The sequence below is a fragment of the Macrotis lagotis genome, chromosome 7 (assembly GCF_037893015.1).
Source record: "Macrotis lagotis isolate mMagLag1 chromosome 7, bilby.v1.9.chrom.fasta, whole genome shotgun sequence".
NCBI classification, from domain to species: domain Eukaryota; kingdom Metazoa; phylum Chordata; class Mammalia; order Peramelemorphia; family Peramelidae; genus Macrotis; species Macrotis lagotis.
This window is the reverse complement of record NC_133664.1, coordinates 95,509,307-95,523,995: the sequence shown is the minus strand read 5'-3', so window position 1 is coordinate 95,523,995 and position 14,689 is coordinate 95,509,307. Positions and strand designations below refer to the sequence as shown.

Here is a 14,689-nt window from a genome sequence, read left to right as displayed (position 1 = left end):
TGAGATGTTTCACATTTTCTTCTAATTTGGGGGGTTTTTTGGTACAATTTTATTTCTTCCTGAGTTCTCACAAAATCATCAGCTTTCTTTATTTCCATTCTGCATCTGAAGGAGTTATTTTTATTTATTTATTTTTTTAGGTTTTTACAAGGCAAATGGGGTTAAGTGGCTTGCCCAAGGCCACACAGCTAGGTAATTATTAAGTGTCTGAGACTGGATTTGAACCCAGGTACACCTGACTCCAGGGCTGGTGCTTTATCCACTGTGCCACCTAGCCTCCTCCTAAACTGGTTTTTATCATTATTTTCTTCATTATTTTTTTTATTTCTTTCACCAAGTTGCTGACTTGGTTTTCATGATTTTTCTGCATTGCTGTCATCTCTCCTCCCAATTTTTCCTCTACCTCCCTTAATTGCTTTTCAAAGTCTTTTTGAGCCCATTTTCTATGGAGGCTTTGGATAGAGAAACTTCAGTTTTGTCATCTTCTGAGTATGTATTTTGATCCTCCATGGGTCCAAAGTAATTTTCAGATTCTTTTTCTGTTGATGGCTCATTTCCCCAGCCTATGACTGATTTACTGCACTCCAAGGCTTTGGGGGGGGCGGTTTGGGAAGACCCACAGGGATCATAATTCCTCCAAGGTCTTATGAGAGTCTCTAACTGCCCTTTTGCTGGTGTTCAGGCCCTCCCTTCTGCCCTGGAGCTGTGAGGATGGTCCCTACTTGGCTATGATGGTGTTGTGGGGGTCCAGACTGCAACCTGAAACTGAGTGTGGACATATAGCAGAGTTCTACCCCAGGGAGAGCAGAGAGATCTCTGCAGTCTTCCCTGACCCCCTTACCATCTATAGGCTGAGGGTTCTGGACATGCTGGGTGGGTTCTCACCACAGGGCTGCTCTGAAGTGCAGCAGAGTTCTCTCACCACCCCTTCCAGCTGTTCCTGATGATTAAATGACCCTCTCTGGCATGAACTTAAGTGCCCGGCCCAGCTGTACTGCACTGCCACTACAGCTGAGCTGTGGCTTTTTCCAGCTCCCAGTCCCGACGGAACAGACCTGTCCCTGAGATCTTCTAAGTTGTCTTGGACTGGGAAATTGTATTACTTAGTCTTTCTGTGGGTTCTGCCCCCTCTAGATTTTGGCTAGAGACATAATTTGATGGAGTTTTTTGGGGAACAAGTTTCCAGGAATCCTTGACGACTTCATGCTTCCATCTTGCCCTTCCCTGGGTTCTTAAAGAGTATTGTAAGAATAGTATTGTGGTAGTTCCAGAGAGAAGGAAAAAAATCAAATCAAAAGACTGTAAACAGAAGACATAACATATAAGATAACAGCCATGATAAATGACTGACTTGGAATACAGGTAAAGGAGAAATAATTTAAGAATCTTTGAGCTTCTTGAAAACCATTTTTTAAAGGATGGAGACTATATTTCAAGAAATTATAAATGAAAACTGTCTAGATATATTAGATTCAGAAAGCATATTGTAGAAACAACTGATCACATCCTCTGAAAACAATATCAAAAGGAAAAGTGCCAGGAATTTCTTAGCCAAATCCAGAATCTCTATGTCTGAGGAAAAAAACACTATAGGTATCTAGAAAGAAGCAGTTCAAATAGAAAGAAAACACAATCAGGTTCACACAAGTCCTGGTAGAATCAGAAAAGATTTTAGAATCTAGTATCCAAAAGGCAAAAAGATAATAGCCAAGAATAACTCACTTTGGTAAGCTATTATCCTATTTGGGGAAAAACAAACCTTTAATGGAAGGGAAGACTTTGAGGCTTATGTAATGGAAAAAAAACAGAGTTGAATATAAGAACTTTAAAATTGAAACACAAGAATCCAGAGAAATCTGCCTAGAAAGGGAAATTTATTTGAGCAACTGAAAGGAGTTCATGATGATATGAAAACATTCTAATGAGGGAAGAAGCACTAAGTTTCCCTTCATAAGATCAATGACTCCAGAAGGTATTGAATTAAGAAAGATAAACAGTGAGAGTTAAAATAGGAAAAACAGAGGCTCTAGGAATACTCACTTTTCTGAGAATCTAAAGAGGGAAAAGAAAAGGGAAGAGTAGAGAAATACACTAGTATGTAAAAGAAGAAATGGAATGGAACTTACTATTTCTCATAGTTGGTGTGCATGAGGACAAATATGAATCATGATGTTCTAGCAGGAATCATATGAATTTTATTCTTATCTGAAACAGAAAAGACTAAACATACACACACACACACACACACACACACACACACACACACACACACACACACAAATGTCTCATAGAGAAATACATCAAATTCAACCAAGAAAGGTTCAGGTATGGGGAGAGAAGTGGTTGAGAGAAAAATACTGCAGAAAGAATGTATAAATAGGCAATGATGCTGAAGTAAGGATTTAAGGGGCAGGAAATGGAAGAATCAAAGAACTAGGAGCTAAGGGGAATACACCTAAAAAAATATGAATATAATGGAACAGTATTTTGCTATCAGAAATTAGGTAAAAGTTTCAGAGAAACTTGGGTAGAAGCTTGGTTTTATGTACAATTCTTTTTGTGTCCCACATGAAAAAATTATTTTTTGGTGTTTAAGAATTAAAATAAATAAAAGAGATTGGAAGCAGGAAGACTAATCAAGAAATGAATAAATTAGATGACAGAATGATAAAGCATTTATTACATACTTATTATGAGTCAAATACTGTACTTTGAGAGAAATAATATAGACAAGGAAGACAGTCCTCACCTGTAAGGGGCTTTCATCTGAAGGGAAAAGAAAACACAGACAACAGAAAGAGAAAGGAAAGGCTAAATGCAGCATGGTGTGAAATGAACCTAGGGGACAGAAAGAAGAGAACTGGAATTGGGATGGTTGTAGAATAAACAGGAAATATTATACTCATATGAAAGATTCTACTGAGGTTGAATCAAAAGGACTTGGCAACTGGGTGCATGCAAGAGAGGAAATTGAAAGAATGACTTTGAAGCATTATACTTAGGTGACTGGTTCACAGATTTAAACTTGAAAGGCATCTCAGCTGAGTCCAACTCCATTATCTTACAGAGGAAACAGAGGACAAGAGAATCTTGCCTCAGTTAATCCAGGTCATACATGGAAAAAAATCAAAATTTGAACTCAATTCTTCTAGCATCACACCCAATGTTCTTGTGTACTGTGTCAACAGTATATAGAGAATTTAAGAGAAGGGACAGGTTTCTGAGTGAATAAAATGACATCCAGATAGAGATATCTAATAAGGAGTTGAAAATATGGGGCCAGAGATTAGGGGAAAGGTTGAAGATGAAGTTAAAGATTTGGGATCCATTTTCAATTGATAACTGAATCCATGGGAGTGGATGAGAGGGCAGTCAGAGAAAAGACAGCAGTCAAGGATAGAAGCTTGGAGAATTCTTACTTTTAAATTTTGGAAAAAAGATGAATTTCCAATGAAAGAAACATAAGAAAAACTATTAGAGAAGTAGAAGTAGAGTATCATAACATCAAAGCAAATGGGAAAGAAAGTATTTGAAAGAAGACAGCAGTCTCTTGTTGCAATTGATGGATATCGAGTAGATATGACAGATAAGGAAGAAGGGAGTCAAAGATAATTCTAAGATTACTAAATGGGAAACTGGTTGGATGAATGCTGTTGCCATAATTAGGAACAGTTTTGGTTGGTTGGTTCTTGTCCATTATTGAATAAAATCAAAATGACATCACTATGTTTGAGACAAATTACAGTGTGTCCGACTGTGACTGATCAGACCAATATGAGCTTAGAATTCTCTGCCTTAGGTTGGGCAAAATTAGTCCATGTGGAGATCTGGGGTGGGTACTTTAAACTTAGGGATGTCACATTTCCTTTGAGCTGCTTCAATTCTGCTTTCCATATAGTGTGCAGCATTCTCACTGATGAGGACACACCATGCTGGGTGGTCCTGTGCCAGTGTCTCCCATGCTGTGCAATCAATTCCAAAGTTCTTCAATGAGACTTTCATGGTGTCTTGGTCTTCTTCTGACCCCATTGTGAGCACTTTCCTTGAGTAAGATCTCCATAAAATTGTTTTTTTGGCAAGTGTACACTTGCCATTCTAACAATATGTCCAGACTATCATAGTTGCACTCTCTATAGTAATCTTGGAATACTAGGCAGTTTAGCTCGAGAAAGAACCTGTGTCTGGTATCTTCTGCCAGGTGATCTTCAGAATCTTCCTAAGACAATTCAAATGGAAACAAATCAGTTTCCTGACACGGTGCTGGTAGACTATCCAGGGTTCACAGGCATATAACAATGAGGTCAACACAATAGCTCTGCAGACCTTCAGTTTGGTAGTCGGTCTAATACCTCTTCTCTCCCATACTTTCTTTTGGAGCCTCCCAAATACTGAACAAGCTCTGGTAATACGAATATCAACCTCATTGTTAATATGTACCTCCTTGGAAAGGACACTGTGGCAAGGTATGTGAACTTGTCCATAGCACTCAAAACTCTATTTGCTAAAATAGTATAGTAAAAAAGGAGGATTAGGGAGAAAGAGAATAGATTTGACTTTGAAATATAGCATAGACTCTGGGCTTCATTCTCCCAATCCCTTTATACTGGCAAATTCAGTTTCCAAGAATAGCTACTTCTGCTCCCCTCAGGGTCTTAGCAGAGAACACTGAGGGTTTGGGGTTGTCTAATAATAAAGCTCACAAACCCCCGTTTAATGTTTCCCCTTCAATTAACCTCTCTCCCTTATCAACTAACTAGATTGTATCAATTAACTTTTACAAAGGGGTATACCAAGAAAATGTTTCAGGAACTGAAGAACAACAACAACAAAAACAACCCCAAACTCTTTCCTATGATCTTGGTCCCTGGGGAGAATGGGCAAACTCTCGAGACTATAACCTTGTCCTTTCTGTCTCCCAGACTCCTTCACCAAAAATCAGGTAAGAAGAAACACAACAGATGTTCAAAGCTATGAATTATCACTATTTTTGTTTTCCAGGAGGCTCACCATATTTCTTATTTCTCTAAAGCCACCAGGGAAAGACAGAAGTACCCATCTTAGCTTTTTAGAGACACTCAGTTAATGTTCAGCAGCTAATTAATAGACTTTTTTTTGTCACAACTTGGTAAGTTAAAAGAAACAAAATATTTTTATATACTCTGAAGTGGGTTGGAGGTGAGACAAAACACATTTGTCTTCCATCTTCCATGTCCATCATACATTTCTCAAAGCATACTCATGAAATCACTACATAGATAATATGGATGCTTTAAGGGCAGGTCCCTCACTGGCTGGTCTTCCATTACAAACACTTTGAGTTTGAATTACCTAAAACAACATCTAGAGAAATCCTCTAGACAATTGAAAATGTGGATCTAGAGTTCAGTTGGGTCAGGAGATTTAGGTTTGGGACATCTGCATAGGAAACTGAAACCATAATAGAATTGAAATTTCCAAGGGAGAGTATATAGAGCAGAGGACCAAGGATCTCTGTCAAAGTATATGGAGGATAGCTCATTAGAAGTGAAAAAGTCATTAACGGACTTAGAGAGATGATTCATAAACCACATTGCAAAGTACTGCACAATGTAAACACCCATTTCTAGGAGTTTGGCAGCAAAGGAAAAAACACAAGCATTAATTGAAAGAGTAGTGGGGTCAAGGAAAATTTTCTCTTGTAGTGTGTTAGTAAGCTGAAAAGAAGCCAACAGGAAAGGAATTATTCGAGAATGCATGAGAGAGGGGGAATATCAATGGAGCAAGGGCATGGAAGCAAAAACTGACCTATCAGAGCAGAAAAACTTATAGGGTAGAGAGAAGAGATGAGAACTGTACTTGGGATGTTTGCAGGGTGAATAGATTCTTGAATGTGAGGGAGGAAATTTTAAGATGACTTTGAAAGGCTGAGTTATAGATGATGAAGTTACCTTTACCAAATTAGAGGGGCATCTCTTTATTTTTTCTTAGGCTGAACCCAGGAAAGGAAAGTTCAGGTTTATGGGGCACTGTATCTCCAGTCCAGGGATCAGATTAGAGACTGGTGAAAGGTGAAAGCCCTGAGACTGAAAGACGGGCCCTTCAGATTCACTCCAAGAAGGAAGTCCAGTGCCATTGGTGAGTAAATCCTAAAGCCCAGGTCTAGTTCTTTCCCAGGGACTCATTGATTGCCTCATAGCCGCTAATATCGCATTTGGAAGAAAGCTGATCTAAGTGGAATGCATCAAGGGCCTGGCTTTATAAAATGGAGTTGAGATGTGGCTGAGCTGGTAAGGAATCTGGGTGTAGATGTGTATGCAGGGGTGGGGGAAGGGGGTTTTTTGAAACAAGATTAGAAAGGAACTGGGTAGGGGTGGCTAGGTGGCGCCGTGGATGGAGTCAGGAGTGCCTGAGCTGTGTGGCCTTGGGCAAGCCACTTAACACCATTGCCTTGCAAAAAAAAAAAAAACTAAAATAAAAAAAGGAAGTGGGAATTCCTACTGGGTGAGTGGACAAGGTGAGGTTTGAATGACCCACGGGTGGGGGCTGACGCAAGCATTTGCTAGGGTTAAGGATTGTAGACTGGCTCCTGAGGCTTCTCTACAATCATTTGCGGTCCCAGCAGGAGAGCATGACCTTGGGAGTTTGGGGAACTATCTGTCGGATTCTGAGGCGGAGAACTTGTTTTCAAATCCTTCCATATCTGGGTGACCTTGGGCGGCTCGTCCTGGGCCTCGGCGTCTCCATCCGTTCCACGAGATGCGCTGCATCACTCGGGGCCCTGGCCGGTTGGGGACACCAGCCCCGCTGCCTCTCGCTCCTCGCTTCGGGGTCCTGGTGCCCCCCGCCCCGCTGGCTCCGCTCCCACCGGTGCGGGCCGGCCCCGCGGCAGGCGGGCCCCGCAGGGGAGGGCCGAGGCGGCGTCACGCGGGTCCCGGCCGGCCCGGGGCGCTGCGGCACTTACCGTATTTACCCGGAGTGCGCCGGGCCGCTGGGGGCGGGGGCGGCTGGTGGGCGGACTGCGGAAGCGCTCCCGTATTTGCTGCGCGCCGCGCGGACGGTCTCCGGGGCCGGAGGAGCGGCGGGGGCAGCCGCAGGAGGAGAGGAGGAGGAGGAGGAGGAGGACAGGACCGGGACCGGGACTACCTTATTTACCTGAGGTCGCTGCTGGTGGGGTACCGGAACGACTGAAGGGAGCGCTGGTGCGTGGGGCCTGGGCACGAGGGGCAGCGGCGCGACCCCGGGCGAGGCTGGCTGCAGGGGGGGGGGGCGGTGGGTGGACCAGGGGGGCGCAACTCCGAGCCGGAGCTGCCCCAAGTATCTGGAACAGGGCGGCCGCGGGAGGGCTATGGCAGGTAACAGGCAAGCTCAGCCGCAAGTTGACCATTTTGACTGTAAATTCACGTTGAAGCAGGGGCCCGGCTGGCCCTCCCAAAGTTACCGTATTTCCGGCGTGCGGCGCAGCCTTCGTGGGGTCGGAGCCCGGAGGAGGAGGAGGAGGAGGAGGAGGAGGAGGAGGAGGAGGAGCAGCAGCAGCGGGAGCAGGGACGCTGCCGAGCTTGTGAGTCTGGGCCGGAGGGGCGGCGGCGGCCTGGGATCCGCGCCGGCGCTTTCCCGGACGAAGGCTGTGCGGGAGACGCTTCCAGGCTACCTGGGCTGCCGGGGCCGGGCTGGGGCGACACGTGGGGGGCCGACTGGGGGCTCCCGCCTGGGCCAGGCCGCCCCGGCTCGTCCCGAGTGCCCCCCCCCCCGCGTCTCCCCCCACCTCACTCGACCCTTGGCAGGAGGGAGAGGGAAAGAGTATCTTGTGCCGTGGTGAGAGGGGAGGAAAAACCCCGGGATCCTTTGGTCTCAAACTTGTGGAGTCTGGCTTTTAGGATTCCATCACGGAATTTTGGGAGAAGGAGCAAGTGTGATCCGTGACTCTCCAGGGGCCAGCGTTGCCTGGCCGCTTGCTTCCAGGTGCTCGATAAATGTAGTCCACTGATTCCAGGAAAGATTGGAGAGCAAGGGGATGAATAGGGGAAAGTCAGGAACAGAAACCCTGATCCTAGAACTGGCTCTTCTACCTTGAGCAAGTTATTTTTGTGTTTGAATCACACAGTAGGCACTTAATAATGTTAAATGAATTGAATATTTCTGAGACTTACTCTCATCTGGAAAGTAGGGATAAATAACCCCTTTCTGCCTTGGAGTAAGACAGAAAATGCTAAAAGTAGCATAAAGACTTATAAACATTATGAGTTTTAAATAAAAATATAATAAATCATAATAGCTAGCATTTATTTAATACTTTACATATATTCATTTAATTTTAGCAACAACCCTATGAAATGGGTGATACTGCTATCCCCATTTTACAGTTGAGGAAACTGAGGCGGACAGAGGTTAAATGACTTGCCCAGTGTCATATAATTAGTTTGGATCTGGGACAGGAGTAGAACTTGAACCTTTTTAACTCCAAATCCCACAGGCTCCCCCACTGCACAACTTAAGTTAATAGAAAAATGAAAAAAATTTTCATATTACACTAGAGTATGTACCCTGTAAGAGAAAGGTTCTTTGGGACTTGAAAATGATAAGTGAAGGAGTCCCAGAATTATTTTGGGTTCACCTATCAATATTAACTATTCCAGAGAATGCTCACTTCTGGTAGAATGAGAATACAGAAAAACAGAAGGCATCATCACTGACATGCTTAGGGATAATAATGTGGTCTCTAAAATGTGAAGTTACTGAACATTTGTAAAATAATTGTTTCAATGGAGGGAGACTGACCTTGAAGAGAGGAGGCAATCAATTTACAGTCATTTATGAAGCACCTATAGTGAATGGGTCTGGCATTTTGCAAGGTGCTTGGGCTCCTGTATTTAAGCCCAACTTCATACAAACTTTTTGTACTCTCTCTGTATACCCTTGGGCAAATCACTTGACCTTGCTATGCTCCAGGAAACTTTCTTTTCTCACGCTGTATATTTAGTAAAGTTTTATTTTATATTTTTAACCAACAAAAGTTTACTTTATAGCTCTTCCTCCACTGTTATTAGTTTAAAAAAGAAAAAAAAATTCTGTGTATAATAAATTTGCACAATCAAGCAAAACAAATTCCTTCATTTGTCACATCCAATTATATATACATATATGTAAGCATATGTCTCATTCTGTGTCCTGAGTACATTCATCACCTCTTGTCAGGCAGTTAGGCAGCATGCTTCATTATCTCTCCTCTAGAATCATGAGTGATCTTTGCATTGAAAGAAAACTATTTAAGAATAGAACTTATAGAAGAGTTGCTATCCTTCACCAGGGAGAGAAATTTTGCACCAGGGGTTCCTCATGACAATGGAGGCCCAGGCTCAGATTAACAATATAAACAACAGCAACTACAATAGCAAAAACACTGTTTTTGGAAACAGAATCTTCATCCAAATACCTGGCTTTGCTGTTTCCTGGATGCCCTTCTCTCTGGTTCTCTTAACCTTATTTGTAAAATGATGGGGTTAATCTAGACCAGTGATATCAAACTCAAATAGAAAAGGATCCCTGTGGGGCCATATTGGTTTAGAAAATCACAAATTAACATGTTCTATGTTGCACTTTTTTATTAAACATTTCCAAATTAGATTTTAATCTGCTGTGGTGGTATTGAGGACCTTGAGTTTGACACCTCTGTTGGAGACAATCTTGTGTCTCCTAGAATTAAAACTTACGATCTCATATGTAAAATGTTAGTAGCTTCGATAGGAGATAATAAGCAGGGAAATTTTCCTGGGCAAGACCAAGCAGAGAAAGAGAAGGACCTGGAAGAATGGGTGGGATTTGGAAAGAAAATATTGATTTTAGCTGGGGGAATGGTGTATCTAAGGTCTAAGGTTTACTTTACTAGGATTAAATTAGTTTGACTGGAATCAGGACTGACTCCAGTGGAAAGAAGGCTGACTGGGAGGCAGAGGACTTCTATAGGTTTAAATCCTTTCTCTAAGGCTTACTAGATGTATGACCTTGGGCAAGTCAGGAGTTCAGTTTCTTATCTGTAAAATTAGAGGATTGTACAAGATGACTTCTGAGTTCCCTTCTTCCTTTAGATCTAGCATCCTGATTATAAGGGGTGGAAAGTAGGAAGGGAGGTTCCTTGCAGATAAATTGTTGAAAGGCTGTCACTCTTCTCCAGCACAAGAGGGTATATGATTAAAAGAATTAGAGCTGAAAATCCAATTTAACCCCCCCCCCCCATTTTACGGATGAGACAACTGAAGCTTAGGGTCATTATGTGACTTTCCCAATTGAGGCAAGCCATCAGTACAATCCAGGTCCTTTGATTTAATTTTCGATGTTCTTCCTACCATGTGGTCCCATCCCATATTGCCTCTGGGCAAGGTTTTATCATGAAGCTGTATTGCCCTATTTCCCTGTAATCCTTTCTCTCTGTGTCTGTCTCCCAGAGGTTGGTGACTTAATGAATGGAACCCTTGTGCTGCTGGAAGTCCCCATGTCAGACCTGTCCCCCCCTGAAGGAGAGCCTCCTGAGGCAGATGAGGAGAGTCCCAGTGATGAGCAGGGCCTCATTATCCACCACCCAGATGAGGAGCAGCCCTACCGATGCCTCTTGTGTGGTCAGACCTTCCCTCAGCAGTCCAGTCTGGTTCGGCACCATAAGGCCCACACTGGAATGAATGGAGCAGGGCGGGCTTTGTATGTCTGCCCTGAGTGTGGCAAGGCCTTCAGCATCCAGCACAACCTCTCAGTTCACCAACGTACCCACACAGGTGAGCGTCCCTTCCCATGCCCTGAGTGTGGACGACGATTCAGCCTCAAACAGAATCTACTCACCCATCGGCGCATCCATAGCGGCAAGAAGCCATACCAGTGTGCTCAGTGCAGGCGCTGCTTCCGAGAGGCCCGCTTCCTTCTTAACCATCAGCGTACCCATACCAGGAGGTCCCCTACGCCACCCCAGTGTTCTGGAGTCTCTGAGGAGCAGTGATGCTGCTTCTGTCCTTGCTGTGGCTGAAGCTTTGCCATGTGGGCTGTCTTGAGACTTACCTGTTCGATGCAGGCAGAGGAACTGAGGGGCAAGGTGCTTGCCTAAGCCAGGCTCAATGTTGTAATCATCATTTCTTCCTTAACCTAGAATGCCCTTTATAATAAGACGCACTCAGCAGTTCAGTCCACAGAGTTCACATATGCTTTGTTCTGCTCTCCAACACCTAAGCCTGTGTAGAGGTACAAGAGTAGGTCTATGATGGTGGTAAGAGGTTCAAGAGAATGGGAAGGCTGGATCTTACAGATGTATATGGACTATCTAGTGCCTGCTATCCCTTGAAGTTACTTGGATAGTGCCTCAGGCCCTAGAAGATCCCATTTTGCCTGCATAACTGCTTTGGATTACTGCTCCCAACTTTATCATCTTATTAGTAACAGATGAACCCACTTGGGAACAAAGAGATCTGAGATTTGAGGTTCAGGGGTATAGGACTCCTGGGTGGAAATGTGTTGGGGGAGGAGGGCTGAAAGATGGAAATTTAAGTCAGTATAATTATTTCACCTCACTTTTATAAAATATAATTTTCAGTTTACATGGAGATTGTACAAACGAAGAATTATTGTAATCCTCCATTTTTGATAGCTCATTTTCCCTTGTGTTCCCCTCCCCACTTCATTTAGTTTGGTTATGCTGCTTCTTCCCTATGTGACCTTGTGGAAGTAATTTCACCTCCCTGGGCCTGTTTCTAGATATCTCTAATATCCCCCCCACCATTAAATCATAAAACTTTGGCATTATGGGTCTTCCCCATTCCCAACCCCAGGCAGCCTGGTCCCACTGTCCACAGGGAGGTGTAATAAAGGTTCTATTCTGAATTAGCCCTTCTTTACCACTGAATTACTACTGAATTAAGAATTACTCATGTGTTGGGGATGATGGCACAAGCCTGTAATCCCTGATACCAGGAGAGACTGAGGTTGGTGGATCAATTGAGTTCTAGAATTTTAAGCTACATTAGAGTTAAAGCTTATCAGGTAACAGTCTACTGCCAGAATGGTGAGGGCCTTAGGAGGGATCCAGGTCAGAAATGGAGAACATCACATTTTCCACATAGATAGCAATGGGGTTGGGTCAGCGAGCAGTCATACTTTCAGCCTACAAAATATAGAGAAACTCATTCTCTCTATATGTTTATGTTTATTTTTATTTTTATGTATATGTATAATATGTATATGTTTACACACACAGGCACACACAGATACATGTATACATATAGATGGCTAGATAGACATGAGATATAGGAGGAAAGGTGGTACTATTTAGGGAAAATACTGACATTAATGTGAGGATATGCAAAAGGTATATATGCCATAGGACCAGGGTATTCATTCATTCATTCATTCATTTAACCAAAAATATTTTTTGTTCCTAGATATAGGTGTTTGCTCTTTCCTAAGGGAGTATTTGTCCCAGTGGATATGACTTGTATCGATTTACAATCAGTTCATCAGAATCAAAGTAACTGTCACAATAAAATTTTCTATTTGAATAGCTTTTTCCTTTTCAAAATGCTTTGTCACCTTGGAACCTTATAACACTCTTGGAATTTGGAGAGATCAGGGATTATTATGAATGTTTTTGAATGTAATCTTGGTTTTAATGTTACCCAGATGTGTTACCTTGGAAACTTGAGGTACTGAAAGGGCTTTTCTAGGCAGACAGAAATTAGCCAAGAGTTCCTGAAATGCCTTTGATTTTGAACCTGATGTGCTTCTGAGGAATGCAGCAATGTTGAAGTAACTGGAAATCTGGACAGAATCCTAGTTGGGACTTCTAGGATGGTCTGCTCAAGAAATTTCATAATAACATTGACCAATAAATAGACAGATTTGAGTGGTGTTTATGAAGTTTGAGGCATGGATGAGAGTAGAATGGGGACTGAGCCATACTAGATTAGATCGATTATGATTGGAACCAACAGATCATGAAAGAATTCGTTGAGATGGGTATACTTAGTCCCTAACATTTTCTTTTATTATATACTCTTGCTGGTTAGGTGGAATTGCTTTCCATTTACCAATTAACACTAATCTCTACCGCCTTTATCAATTCTGTTTTTTGTGGGGAGGGGGCAATAAGAGGAGGAAAAAAACTGCCCTTTAGACAGTTGGTCTCTGAGTTGCTAACTTTTATCCATTACGCTATTTGAAACTTATAAAAACATGTAATGGGCATTGGGCCAAGCTGACTTAGTTATTTAATGTTTGTAGCTTGGCAGTGAGAAAGAAGAACATGTTCTTTAAAAGAAGGGACAGGGTATGTCATTTTTCTTTGGATGTGGACAGGAATAATAAGAGAAGAGTATAAAAGTTTTATTATAGTTCAAGAAAATTAGAGGCAGGGAAGGGGGAGGGGAAGGGAGAGAGACAGACAGAAGAGATCCCTAAGAAAAATGAACTCGAGAAAAACCCTTTTAGTGAGGTAAGGTAAGGTTGTAGGTTTGGAGCTGCCTATTTATCCTGAGGGCATGGAGACTGTTTGGATTTAAACTTAAGTTGTTTGACTTTTGAGAGGCTTAAGATCTTTCCCTTAGACAAAATCCATCCACCTTGTTTTCTGTCGTCCTCAGGTCCTGAGGCAATGGCAGTCCCCCAGCTAAAGATTATAGTGATTGAATTAGAAATGGCAGAAATGGCAGCTGCCCACTAAGAAGCCAGGCCAGGCAAGCCTGTGGATTGACCTGTCCAGAGATTTTGTTCTATGAGGAGCTAATCCAGTCTAGCCACATATGGAGTGACCTACTCAAGGACTCTTAACAAGAGAAAAAAATTCCAGGTCCCAAAGTACCAGGAGTTGTGAATTACTTTCGGCCCATGTGTATTATGTGTGGGTTCTTCACTACCACTGAACACCTTTTGAGTACTGTGTGTATATTTTGTGGGAGAGTACAACTTAGACCTTTGGGAGGAGTGTTATACTAACTATTCCTCTAGTACTATCTTAGTAAATACCTTTGCTCAAAGCTAATTAAGACTACTGGCTGATTGTTTTTGGGAAACATACTGGTGGGGGGTGGCTCATGAGTTGTTAAGAGTAGTCACTAATAGGGTTATCTGTGGAGAAGCAGTGAGTAGTAAAAGTAGATAAGAGTATTAGATTTGGAATCAGGATAAACCTGGTTTCAAATCTTGTGTAAGTAGCATGACTTTAATTAGTATTTTAAGTTCAGGTTGAATGTTGGGGTGAAGTGAGGTACTGAACTGTTCACAAAAAGATTTACTTTTCCCTAAAATAGTGAAGATATGATATAACACTTAACTTTTATGTATATAGCCCCCTCATCTCCATATAAATGTACCTGGTCATCAGGGCAAGATTTGGTGAAGGACATGGAGGCTTATGTAGTCTACAGACATTCACCAACTCACAGATTTCATGTGACCGAGACTTTTTATGCCCCCCTTTTTTTCCCCAGGGCCAATCAGGTGCTAGGGTCAATTTAGTCTTTTTTTTAACTTATGTTGTGGGTAGGAGGAAAGAAGCTATATCAGGGAAATACTGGTCCTCTCACATCTGCCTCATGTTTTTGGAACCTCAGTTTCCTCATCTGTAAAATGAGAAAGTTAAAGTTCTTTCTAGGTCTACTTCTCTGATCCCTAGAACTTAAGAGTAACTGTATACTCTGGGGATCCAATGCTGGTGTGGACTGGGGGGAAATTCTGGAGAGGT

The 14,689-nt window shown here is 42.5% G+C and overlaps 1 protein-coding gene across 1 annotated transcript; it reads left to right on the top strand.

Moving 5' to 3' along the window:
* Positions 1-7,762: 7,762 nt before the first annotated feature.
* LOC141492754 (uncharacterized) lies at positions 7,763-11,838 on the top strand. The gene has a single exon (XM_074193410.1). It carries the CDS (start codon positions 10,307-10,309, stop codon positions 10,958-10,960), a length of 654 nt encoding a protein of 217 aa, XP_074049511.1. The 5' UTR covers positions 7,763-10,306; the 3' UTR covers positions 10,961-11,838.
* The last annotated feature ends 2,851 nt before the right edge of the window (positions 11,839-14,689 follow it).